This window comes from Amblyomma americanum, chromosome 3, assembly GCF_052857255.1.
Source record: "Amblyomma americanum isolate KBUSLIRL-KWMA chromosome 3, ASM5285725v1, whole genome shotgun sequence".
NCBI classification, from domain to species: Eukaryota; Metazoa; Arthropoda; class Arachnida; order Ixodida; family Ixodidae; genus Amblyomma; species Amblyomma americanum.
In genome coordinates this window covers 131394092-131407014 of record NC_135499.1, presented here as the reverse complement: position 1 = coordinate 131407014, position 12923 = coordinate 131394092, and the positions used below count along the sequence as shown (strand labels likewise).

Here is a 12923-nt window from a genome sequence, read left to right as displayed (position 1 = left end):
GAACAAGTACCGCCGCGAGCCTCGCGTGCCTTTGTGTTTGTAAGCGGGAAGACTGGCCATAATTCGAATTTATTAGCACCGGTGCCGCCGCGTTGCAGGTTGAGAAATCGAATCCTCCGGCTAGATTTGCGAGCACTGGCCAACGTTGCAGCCATTCGCGGGCTGATAGTCACGTGAGGAAATTGATCGGTTTTCATTTAAACTTGCTGGCATAGTCTGTTTTGCTGTGAGGGCGGGATGTGGTATCCGCTTTCGAGTAGCCTTTCTTGGCCAGCCGGCCTACATTGAAAATAAGATGGAACGCAGCGAGAGTAAAAGAAATTTACTTAACGCGCAAGGAGTAGCGGGCCGCATTCCCCACCCTTTTCGCCGCTCACCTGTCGCGCATGTGGACTCGTCCATCCGTGTCATCCGAGCCACTGCCGGGAGCGCGCTGTTTGTTTTGGAAACCGGAGTGAATGTTGTCTTAACGAAGGGACGTCGTGCCTTGGAACTTATGCGGCCAGTTCGCGGTGGAGACGTGTGAGGAAAACACCGCTCAGACGTGCGCAAAACATCACTGTCACCGCCACCACCAGCACAACTGCAAATATGCCCTGCCCATGATCACTGCTTCTCATCTGATTTCTGTTGGGTGTCATTAACTTGCGTTTGTTCCCCGACCCACTCGGCTCTCTTCCTGTCTCTTAAACGTTACCTTTATCATTTTGCTTTGCCTCTGTATGCTATCGGTTCGTTGTGTGCAAGCAAGAGCATAATTCTTCACCTGTTGGGAAGGATCGAGGTAGGACATGTTTAATTAAATTATTAATTAATAATTGGTTGTTTGGTGGGAAAGGAAATGGCGCAGTATCTGTCTCATATATCGTTGGACACCTGAACCGCGCCGTAAGGGAAGGGATAAAGGAAGGAGTGAAAGAAGAAAGGAAGAAGAGGTGCCGTAGTGGAGGGCTCCGGAATAATTTCGACCACCTGGGAGATGTTTTTCTGAATCTGTGATTTCTACAAATCGAAATTGAGGTGGCGATGGAGCAGACCATGGTTTACGGTGAATAGGCAGGCTTACGAACTGAACTTCTCAAACTTTCAAGAATGCAAGAACTGAGGCCCCAACACAAAACTGCTGACGATTTTTTTTTACTTACGTGGGTATTTTTATTTTGTAAAAATGCATTGCCTAGTTTAGTGCAAGGTAATAAAGCTTTGAGAAAGCTACTGCTAATGCTCTTGCGAATTGGTTGCTCTTGTTTCAGTACCGTAATTATACATACAGCGACCTTTTTGGCAACATGGAGACCCGAAACCTTGTTACTGACTCAAGCCTCAGCCTTATTTCGCTCGCACGCGTCGCTACGTAGCTCAATCCGATAGACCTTTTTGAAGAAGAGCGCAGGGGAAGAAAGCGCACGGGCACATTCTTATTCACGGGCATCTGGCGGCTGTCGCGGTCGGGCAGACTGAGAGACTGCTGCTCTATTATCATGCATTAATGCGCATCGTCATCCCACGCAGGTGTAGCGGACCTTAAAGAATAGAGCGCATATATATACCGTCTCGCATGTGTGGATGCATCCCATTATTGCTACTTTCTTTTTTCCTTTCTTTCTCCACGCTTCCGAAGCTCACGAAGCCGTGGGCGTATAAGGGGTTCGCGACAGCTCACGCCCCTGTCTAGCGCGCGCGCGCGCACAATAGCATTGCGTGGCCTCCACAGCGTCTTCAATGACGAGGCCGATACTGTTCTCCAGGCTTTGCCGGTGCTCTGTGTGCAACCCCTTCTCACGCGCGTCGGAATGGCGGTTCACGCAGCTGACGCACTCGCGGCCTTCACGGGCCACCGCATGAATGGAATCCATCTCCGGCTAGACACCCCCCCTTCATTTTCTTTTTCTTCGCGTTCCTCTACTCAGTTCTCAGGCAGCCGCCCACCTATATGCGTATGTTCGTATGTACTACGCTCGGACACGTGGGCCACTGTAAAGCCGTACGCCTCGCCTGCGGCCGCTGTCGGAGCAACTGGCGAGTGTCAGACGTGTACTATGCGCACGATATCGTGCCGCCCACCCGAGTGGCTTTGTACTCTCTGCTCCACTTTCACTGGCAGGTCGGCCGGCCCGGGTGGGCCCGATCATTAGAACTGCGTGGGGGGCGCCCCCCGGGGTTTGGTGCAACGCGATGCGCGTTAGTTCGTTCTTTACGCGTTCGCCGCGCGCCAATGAGGAAAGGGGGGACAAAAGGACTCGGAAGAAAAGAACGGCGAAAGCGGAAAGGGGAAGAGGGAAGTGTGCACGTGGGCCGACCGGAGCCTGTCTTAATAGAGCGCTTGTCGAGCCGTAGCCGCGCTCACAAGGAATCCTTAATTAGCAATCAAGGCGAATAGTATAATTGGGTTGTTTAGCTACTTTTTTTTGCTTTTCTGCAGTAACGTGCAGTCTAGCCGAAGGCCTAATGAATGGAAGTCGAATTGCGAGCTCTGATCTCTATGCTCGGCCATAGAGTTAAGGATTTCAATGAGGGAACACCTGGTGTTCGGTGCGAGGGGCAGGTGTCCTGTGTCACTTCGCTTATGGTCGTACGGAGACTTGCCTTCGGTGCGTTTGAGTTACGCCTTATTCGGCATTAGTTAGCCGCCCAAAACAGAGACGATTTAGATTCGATAAAATTTATTTTGCGCCTTGCGAGTTAGCAATGCGAAGTTAACAGATGTCGCCAGAAAGGAGCATATTTTGAACGTGAGTGCAAATGTTAGCGTTTATCGATTAGTCTCCCTGTAGATATGGTTTAGGTTTCCGACCCTTAATTATAGGCACCGCTCTTGTGTGTCCAGCGTTCAGGAATTTTCTCCCCTAGTTAGGTAGTTATGGGGAAAAAAAGCAGAATTCGGAGTATTAACATAGTAAAAAGACAAGAAAGCCGCTTCCTGGACCACTTATGTATCGCAGGAAGTCAGTCAGACAAAAGATTGCGGACTAATATTACTAGGTCGCAATTAGGGCATTTAATCACGCTACTGACGCTGTAGTCGTTGGCCTTGCAATGACCGCTGTTTTCATGGGCGCAGTCTCCTGCTTACTGTGCGTTTTGAGTCCCTCACAGTTTTATCAGGACAGCGGCCTTGCTGGAGACTAACCTGATTTTGTTTCTGTTTATCTCCGTTCTAAGCAGGATTAATTACCACTGGGTCATTATCTTTAGACGGTGATAGAAACTGGGTCCGCGGAAGGGGCTTATCTCGCAGAAGTCGGGCACATCGCAGATAACCCTGACTCAACATGGAGATTAGGTTAAGGCCTCATCAGGTCGCCTTGAATGTTACGTGCAGAAGCATACGTACCTTATGTCTTCTAGTGACCAAGAAAGCGGAAGTACTCCTCCAATGCCGGCTGTCTACACAGTATGGAAGGAGAAGGCGAAATTGCAGCACGAAAGAGTGAATAAGAAGGGGTGGTATTTTGTTGACTTATACCGCCGGATGCAAGGAATGCATCGAGGCAAGGCGACCGCAACTGTGGCAAAGCGAGCGTGGAGCATTGCTCAGTCAAGCGCGGAGCTTTCCACCCTCGGATGGAAAGCGAGAAACGTGTGCCGAGGCAGCGAACGTGATTAGAGAGAGTGTGGCGATGGAAGCGCCGCCTTTCTTTGTGCTCGTCCGAACACTGAGTAGTTGCTCTATCGCTTTTGGGGCTGCCGCGTTGTGTGAGCGTTGCTTCGTGCGGGGAGCCCAGGAAGGCATGCTTCTTCAGTTTTTGCATTAACGGGTGGATTCGTTGGGCGTTTTCGGACGTGTCTCGAGTCGTTTGCGGGCATAACTTCGGCTTTACGAGTGATTATGCAAATGAACGGTGAAATTAATCAGTTTTTGTTTTACGTACCTATGTTTCTCATCTTCGCGCGAGGGCTGTGAAATGGGAGAAACCTTTATGCCACTGAGTTATACAGGAGTATAAACTTCCACTTAGTTATTCATTTTCTAACGATGCTCATTTATCCGTATACTGAGATATAAAGTTTGACGAAAGTACGGAACAGGAACCTTGTGGCTTTATGCCTTTACATGTCAAGCCGTTAACCTTCCGAAGCCTCCCGTTAGGCATCACACTGTTCACGTTATGTATTCTAACATGTTAGATGTAATCATTTTGTGTGTGTGTGTGTGTGTGTGTGTGTGTGTGTGTGTGTGTGTGTGTGTGTGTGTGTGTGTGTGTGTGTGTGTGTGTGTGTGTGTGTGTGTGTGTGTGTGTGTGTGTGTGTGTGTGTGTGTGTGTGTGTGTGTGTGTGTGTGTGTGTGTGTGTGTGTGTGTTTTGTACGTTGCCGTTTTGTTAATTGTTAATCCCATTCTGGCAATAGCCTCAATAGGGGCTGCAGTATCTAAAAATAAATAATGAATAAATAAATAAATAAATAAATAAAGCGATATCAATAAAGTGTGCTCCGATAGAGTGCTTTCTGTTTCACTTGCTCTGATGCGCATTTCAAAAAATAAAATCGAGATGGTCGGCCGATTTTTCTTATGGTTTCTTATGAGGGAAGTTGATAGACATATAATTGATGCGCCTTATGCTAGACACAGTTAGGTAGCCGTGATATACAGCTGAATGGGGTAATCATTACGTGCTAGTTTCTTTCAATCATCGCCACACTGTAAATAGAAAATTACCCGGATAGCAGTAAATGGATCGTCGCGTAGCGCAGTCCCGAGGGGGCGGTTAGATACTTCTCAGAACAGGAATATCTGGTCCGACCCTCTCTTTGAAGAGGTATTTTTGGAGTGCTAGAAAGAGTAATGTGTTTACACTTCTAGAAAAGAGTTTATTTTGAAGTAAATCAGCGCTCACAAAGGAGTTCGCACGGCAATTAGTATAAGTATTACATACCCTTTTGTAGCCGATTTTATAGTACATTTTATAGGAGTATATGCTTGTTCCTTTTAAGTTTCTACATGAAATTTTTGGAGCAATTTACTTTACTGTAAGGTGGAATTTATGATGCCCAGAAGAGTATATTTAACTTTATGAGGAAGCTGATTTCAAATGCAGTGTTCGTCTTGAAACATTGTGCCTCACCATGGAGATTCAAGTTATAAGTTTACGGGGCTGTGTCATTTTTTGAAACGCCAAAACGAATCCTTGGATGATACGAGCAGTCCATATGCATCTGCGTGTTCCTGTTAGTGATGTCACTAGGGAGCGCCACATATATCATAAGCTTTCGCTGTTGCTGAAACAACTGTGTGCTTTGCGTCATCTTCTATTGTCCTCTTTTTTTTCCCTCCCACAGTCTTCAACCAGGGCGACGAGGGAAACTCTTGGTACATCATACTCCGCGGCTCCGTCAACGTCGTGATCTACGGCAAGGTACGTGAGTGACAAACTCCGCGATAAAAATGCCAATTTTGGCGTGGCTCCCATTAATGGCAGGAAGATTTCCTGTTCACATGAAGCATTGTAATGCAGTAGTATACCTTTCAGAGGTTATGCTAGCTTTTTTAGGCAGCATCGGCTATTTACTTTTTTCCTACCTGTCTTGTCTAACGGCACTGAGACAATGGCGAACGTCCTTGAGCAAAATTCTCGTCGGTGATTGTTTGCTGAGTCTTCAAGCACACACCTCAAAAGACTGTTCCTGTTTTTTTTTTCCCCAGAAGATATGGCATATCTTGGCACTAAACTAGGTCACATGCATTTCGGTATCAAAAGAGCTTGACTAAACTTGTGTAAGAACACTCAGGGCTCTAAAAGACGCTCGTAACTCTAACGTAAATGGTTATGTGAACTTGCTGTCTAAGGAAGCTTAAAATGCGAGCAGTAAAGGTATTCCACAGAGCTCTCCGCCGGAGCTCACGGTGCTACGCGTTATTGTTGTGCAACCAACGCTTCCTGGTTTGTGAAAAGCGAAAAGTGCGGCCTCGCTTTTTGCTCGCGCCCTCGATACACGTACCTTAAAGCTACAGCAATGTATCCACAGCTTGTCTGTTCGCGTTCCTTTTTTTTAGACGTCAACGGGTTGTCCCCCCTTTCAGCCGCCGGTGCGCTTAGAGGAACGCCTAAGCTAGCCTGACTAGGGTGCCTCGATGCCAGCGTCGTCGTTCAAGGTGGTGCCATCTTTTGACCGCACCCACGCTGTCTTTTCTCGCTGCGACGCCATTTTGAATCACAGCGGGCGGGCGCAGTTGCTCGGTGCAAGCAGCTGTGCTTGCGTTGTTCCAGGCACAGTGGCTGCGGATTACTCGCTGGCGGTTCTGCTTGTTTGAGAGTGTTCGACCACATGACTGACGAGCTTGTCAAGTCATGAGTTCATGACGGGCTGTTGTGTGCCAGTGTGCTCCTGGTCAACGCTTAAAGTCCTGCGTTGCTTTCGCTTCCTCCGGGACTCGGAGCAGTAATGAAGCTCAATTTTTAGGTAGCAGTTATTTCTGCAAAAGCCTAACTTGTCACCGCCCAATTTTGTAGGCAAAATAGGAATTACACCCATAGGCGTCGTTAAAACTTAGTTTTTTTAAAACTAAACCGTTCCTGGTTGATTCTTTTTCACAAAGCGGGACTTTTCAAAGTCGATCACAGTCGTGCCTCATTAGTATTGACACTGGTTCCCGGCCAAAACTCTCCATGAAGCGAGACGCCCGTGATCACGAATCACAAAGAAAAAAAAAAACAAAATATGTTATGATTAAGGCCTGCAACTGGGCACATTCGTGTCCAGTGAAGTTGAACTTAGACATGATTTTTGGAGCTGCAGACCCATTATTCTGGTCGCCATTGTGCTTGAAATAATGTGCAGCTTTACGCGCCTAATGGTGTATGATGTGCTTGAAGGGGTCTCGTGGCTAAATGACCCAACTACTACTACGACTGCTGACATCTCATGAACCGCTACTCTACGTATATCAGTACACAGTCAAACGACGACTGCTGAATGCAACTTTCTACGTGGCACAAGCTGGAGAGAGTTTTCATCGCAGTCGTTCTTGCAATATGGAAAATAGTGAGGCGCGTCAATTGGGCAGCTGCAAAGTATGAAACCACCAAAGTGCCATCACTCAGCCATTCGCACTTTATCATTGCATTCCTCTTATGTCCTACGCTCAAAATGCAGAAAATCTACGCACCTCATCGGGGCAGTAGAGATTTTGTTCTCATCTCCGTCCATATTACCGAGACAAAAAATACATGGGCCCTATTGGGAACTGTGCATTTTCCTCCTGTCCAATGTCCGGAGAGCGAGTTTCCATATTAACGAGGTGGAAATGCATTGAAAAAGTTTGGTCCCCAGAAAAACTGCACATAATTCGAGTCGTCCATATTAACGGGGGTCGTATTAACGAGGCTCGACTGTACTTTCATTTCGGATTTAAATTTTTAACGAAAGATTACTGCAGTTATTTAATGACCTCAAATTCGCAGCAGAGCAACCGGTGCGCATGTTCATGGCGCAAGCGAAGTCTGCATGTGAGAGCACGCAAGAGCACTAGCTCGGTGTTTGTGCGCCTGTCAGAAAAAATGCAACGAGTGAAAAACTTGCAGTAATCCTTTGCAATATCGGCAACGAGAGGCAATCAATTTTCGTGGGCATTGAGAAAGAAAACGCAGCCAGAGTGGCAACGTTGGTATACTGTGGAATCGTTTTTATATACCAGCGCCCGCCTGTAAAGAAATGTAATTGCACCCCTGTGAGCAATAAACAGGCGAGCAACTCCCAATTACACTTTGAAAGATTAAAAAGCAGGCAGACAACAGTCTTTGCGAACACAACAGACGGAAACAACCCGCACGACGAAAGCGAGACCAACCGCAACGCGCGAGCGACTGATGACGCGTGGTTGTTATCAAAGCGCGGGACTTGAAAAGCCAAAAAGCACGTATAAAAAGCAAATAAAACAATTTCTTCCACTCGCACGGAGCGGATCTTTAAAATGATAGCCTGTTTTTCAAACCAACAGGCAGCGCACTAACTGTTCAACCTCGACCACTCGGGGCCCTAAAATAATTTCGTACAATTACATCTTCGACCCTTGGATGTTAAAATTCCTATTATGAGCAAAACGATGCGCAGTGCGGTACAAGTCAAAGCACTCTGAAGCGCACCGAGAGCATGAACGGCTTCGTAACGAACGCTAGCGCAGCTGATCCCGTGTGATTCAATATGGCGGCGCCGTTCAAGTTGTCTCCACCCTGAACGGCTGCGTGACATCGAGGCACCCTGAGCCTGACTGCTCCGCAGCGCCTCCTGGTTCACTTATCGTGAACCTGTTTCTTCCGTTCCTCTTTTGCTCGTTCTCTTGTTGACTTGCCAACTGCCCCAGACGTTTGGTTCCAGAAGCTGCAAACACGCATTCAGAAGCGTCGGCTACAAAGAACTGACACGGCGGCAAATGCCGCGTTCCGAAATCTCGCTCGTCGGAGAAAGCGAAAACGTCACATCCACGCGACACGACCGGTAACGCGCACGCTAAATTTCTTCTCTCAAGGAACGATGTGTTGGACGAGCACTTCAGGAAGGATAATAAAAGGGAGCAGAGGAGGAGGGGGAAGGGCAGGGAAGAAAGAAGAACGTACGTGCTGTCAACTATTATTTACCGTCGCCCGCAGCTGGCTTGACATGTTGACATACCGGCAGTCTACAAACAGTGCGTTTACGCGCTTTGACGCACTTTAGAGGCGGGTTTACGCGTTGTGGCCCGTGGTGCATTCAAACGACAGCATAAATTCGCATGCCGGTACAAAACCAGACATGTCGTTTCCCCCTTGTTAAAGAAAAAGCATGTAGTTGAGAGACGAAGCACAAAAAGTGTTTGTTGACGGAACATTTTCTTTCTTTCATTCGTTTCGCGGTGTGGAGAAGCGTGACCATAACTTGAAGCCACTAAAGAAGAAGGACGGAAGAAAACAGGATAAACGTAGATAAATAAAAAAAAATCACCGGTGTTTCCCCTGGCCGTAGGTACAAGGAACGTTAGATAGGCGGCTATCTTCCCGTGTTAATCACACTGTTTCGTTGTTGATAACTGCAGCGACTGGAAAAGTATTTCGTCCCATTTTCTCCTTTTCGGCGGGCCTCGAAGAGTGTTTGTTAAGGCCTGGTTTCGAGCGCTGGTATAAAGAAGACCAGCTTGTTAAACACTGTCGCGTCGCGCTACGATAACGAGCTCCGATGAGGAGCGGGTTCCTTGGCCGCCCCGAGGAGCGCAGTGTGGCGAAAGGGGACCGCGCTGTCAGGCCCCTTATTGCTCCGTGCTCAACGCTGATGACAGGGGAGCAAGCGCAGCGGCTCGCGGCCTTCTTACCAGCGTGTCTGAGGAAGCGCCTGCTTAAGGTTCGGGCCAAACTGCGCAGCTCGGGTTTTCATCCTTTTTCCGCTCGCTGAAGTTCGCCAAGCTCCGCGGAAAAAAAAAAAGCGTGAGATATTGTCTCTCGTTAAATCTCCGCGGCCGGTCAGTGACTTCTGTTTACAGCCCTCGTCGGGCCAGACCGCCCGCCTCATCAGGAGTTTGGCCGAAGACGGGCAAACGAAAGTAACGAAGCACACAGTGCAGGAGGGGTATTTGCATCGCGCTGGCAACTCACGGAACGGGAACTGCGCTAACTAGAGAGGCAGTGCTGCTATTAAAGTTGTCGCTATAAACGTACACGCGGCACCGTGCGTAACCTTCTTCATTCCTGTCTTCGGGAGAGATTTCAGTGCACTCAGCGTCCGTCTGGTTTGGTACCTCTTAACCCTGTTCTGTCTGAACGGTGTCCAGTGTTCAGAATATCCAGTCGGTGTGGAGGAATAAGCGGAATTTTCCTGAGCTACTCATTCCCTTCGTTGAAGCGTTTATTTCTTTCATTTTTTCCCCATAGCTTGCTATTACTAATCTTTCTTTTCTTTTCTTCCATCGCAGGGCGTCGTGTGCACTCTGCACGAAGGAGACGACTTCGGCAAGCTGGCGCTCGTCAACGATGCACCACGGTGAGAGGCCACTGCCTGCACGTATTGCGTTCGTCCGAAGCTGCGTAGAATTTGGAATGCGGAAGTAGTTACCATTTTTGCAATACCTACTCCAAGAAATGAATAAGACGCCAGTGAGAGGCTCGTATTCCACGAACTTTGACCGTTTCTTTTTCTTTTTTTGCTCATCTGTATTATTCAGAACAGCCTCGTGTGCTGTGGCCGATGCCGAAATCCGCAAACGTCCGGACAAGGAACGAGACAGAACGGTCGAGACGCGATTGTGATGAAATACGGACCTGGGACTGGTTAAGAACTTGGAGACACGTGTCTCATTTGTTTTTCGTGTCGCTTGTGCCTGGTCAAGCTATTTACACCGAACTTCGACTTTTACCATCTCTCAGTTTAAACTTTGTCGTAGTGCGTCGCGAGCGAAGGGGTTAAAGCATAAATATCGCTTTTTTTCTCCTAATTAACCCGATTTCTCCGGCAAGCAGCAATATCGCGGCAATCAAACTGAGGGCGAACTCGTAAATAAGCGCACTCCTCTAGCGTAGGCGGCCGCACTCTGGCTGTATGATAGCGTGCCGACATGGCCGACCTTCCGCTTCGCACACGACTACGAGAAAAAAAAAAAAGATATGAAGGGACAGTAAAAGCAGTCTGTTCCTTCTAAGGGTGAACAATGTACGTTTTTTTTTTCGCGCGGCACTGTTGTTTTTATCACTTTCTACGATTGCAGCCGCGGGGGTAAATTTCTCTGTGGCACTTCCCCGCAGAGTTCTCAGCCTGACTCCCCTCCGGCGTTGTTTCTTCTTCCCACCCACTCGCAGTGCGGCGACCATAACGACACGCGAAGACAACTGCCATTTTCTGCGCGTCGACAAGGAAGACTTCAACCGCATCCTGAGGGTGAGTGCTCGGCCGGCGAAGCGTGCGTGCCTGCTATGCACCGGCCCACGTCTCACGGATGGCTTGCCATGTAGGACCCCGCGGCAACCCCGAGCGCGGCCAAACAGAGCGAGCTATGCCGCCGCCGCGGGAGGGCGCTGCGGCTCGCTGCCTCGCGGCAACCGTGTTTACTGCGCTGGCCGGCCCTGCCGTGTTAGGGCTATGTATTTAAAGCCCTGGTGCAGGATGAACTTTTCAGCTACGGCGAAGTTTCTGAGAAAGTTTTCTGCTGTAGCCGTATGAATGCTCTCAGATGGATGCTAAGGAGTAATTTCTTAATTGCGCCACTGCCACGCGTGTACAACTGGGCCGGTTTCATGTGGTCACTCTGTTTCGATTCCATGCTGTATTTGTTTCTCGTGCTTTTCGCCATTCGCTTAAGTGACACCACGCCCCGCGTTCGCTCTTCGCGATTGGTTCTCAAGCCCAGCGGGGGGGCGGGGCATCGCTTCAACCAGTGACAGAGAGAAGGTAAAACTAGAATATAATACAATTGAAACAGGATTATTCGGGTTACGGGTTATGGGGGGGCTTAACGTCCCAAAGCTACTCAGGCTGTGAGGGACGCCGTAGTGAAGGACTCCGGAAATTTCGACCACCTGGGGTTCTTTAACGTGCACTGACATCGCACAGTCACCTCTAGAATTTCGCCTCCATCGAAATTCAGCCGCCACGGCCGGGATCGAACCCACGACTTTCGGGTCAGCAGCCAAGCGCCATAACCACTGAGCCACCGCGGCGGATAGGATAATAAGGTTGTACTTAGGATGACTATTGTAGGTCCAGGACGGGTGTTGCGAGTATTTGAAATTATATGCGACAATTGAAGTTGGGCGACTTTTTTTGCCACCGAATTTGCTGAGGCTAAAACACAGACGGTGAATACAAGTGTTAAGATTTCAGCACATCTGACACGCAATCGCATGCGTTGGAAGCATCGTACTTGTATGTCTCGATGCGCGCATTTGAGGTAAATTTTGGTCACAGTAGAATTTTACGATTAAAAAAGAGCGTTGACAAATGATAAATGAACTGCTTGGAATGTGAAGGAAGTGTCCGATGAGCGGAAATATTTAGAAATGAGCACAGAAGACTAAGAATTTGCAAAGGGGCTCGAGAGCACACCCACTACAGTGGAATATAAGCAGATAGTGCCTGAGGTAAGAATTAAAGCACGTAGATGCTAAGCTCGTAAGTTGAAAATTGGTGTTTTTTTGGGGAAAGGAAATGGGGAAGTATCTGTGTCACATATCGGCGGACACCTGAACGAAGCAGTAAGGGAAGGGATAAAGGATGGACTGAGAGAAGAAAGGAAGAAAGAGGCGCCGTAGTGGAGGGCTCCGGAATTGTTGTTTTTGTGAATGATGCTGTTCTGCGAAGGCAAAAAAAAAGGTCACGCTCTTTATTTCGGTCAACGATGTGGAGACCTATTCTCCCTGATGACAATTATTTGTTAGTGGTACGCATGGAAAGTGAAATCAATACCCCCGCCGCGGTGGCTCAGTGGTTAGGGCACTCGACTACTGATCCGGAGTTCCCGGGTTCGAACCCGACCGCGGCGGCTGCGTTTTTATGAGGAAAAATGCTAAGGCGCTCGTGTGCTGTGCGATGTCAGTGCACGTTAAAGATCCCCAGGTGGTCGAAATTATTCCGGAGCCCTCCACTACGGCACCTCCCTCTTTCTTCTTTCGCTCCCTCCTTTATCCCTTCCCTTACGGCGCGGTTCAGGTGTCCAACGATATATGAGACAGATACTGCGCCATTTGCTTTCCCCCAAAAACCAATTAAAAAGTAAAAGTGGGTGGAAGTTATAAAGTGAGTGGAATATAAAGGGCTCCTCTCGTTTTATTTGCTTCAGTTTAACTACTTTTTTAAAGAATAGCAGTGGGAAAGACAGAGACGAGACAACACAGTAGCCAAACATCTTGCTATCTTGTTGTGTATTGTTTTTTCAGTTCCTGTGGAAACAAACCAACAACTCGTCGAAACTTGCCCTTCTCTAACCCTTTTTCTCTAGAGAATCTAACAAGCCGGAACAGTTCCTAAA

The 12923-nt window shown here is 48.3% G+C and overlaps 1 protein-coding gene across 10 annotated transcripts in view; it reads left to right on the top strand.

Annotated features, from left to right (window-relative positions):
* The window catches only part of Epac (Exchange protein directly activated by cAMP), a 296847-nt gene that overhangs the window by 259458 nt on the left and 24466 nt on the right, over positions 1-12923 (top strand). For all 10 annotated transcript variants that reach the window (XM_077657880.1, XM_077657879.1, XM_077657882.1 and 7 more), the window contains 3 exons: positions 5279-5355; positions 9879-9946; positions 10759-10837. In XM_077657880.1, the coding sequence (XP_077514006.1) occupies positions 5279-5355; positions 9879-9946; positions 10759-10837 (224 nt within the window). The remainder of the gene's footprint in view (positions 1-5278; positions 5356-9878; positions 9947-10758; positions 10838-12923) is intronic.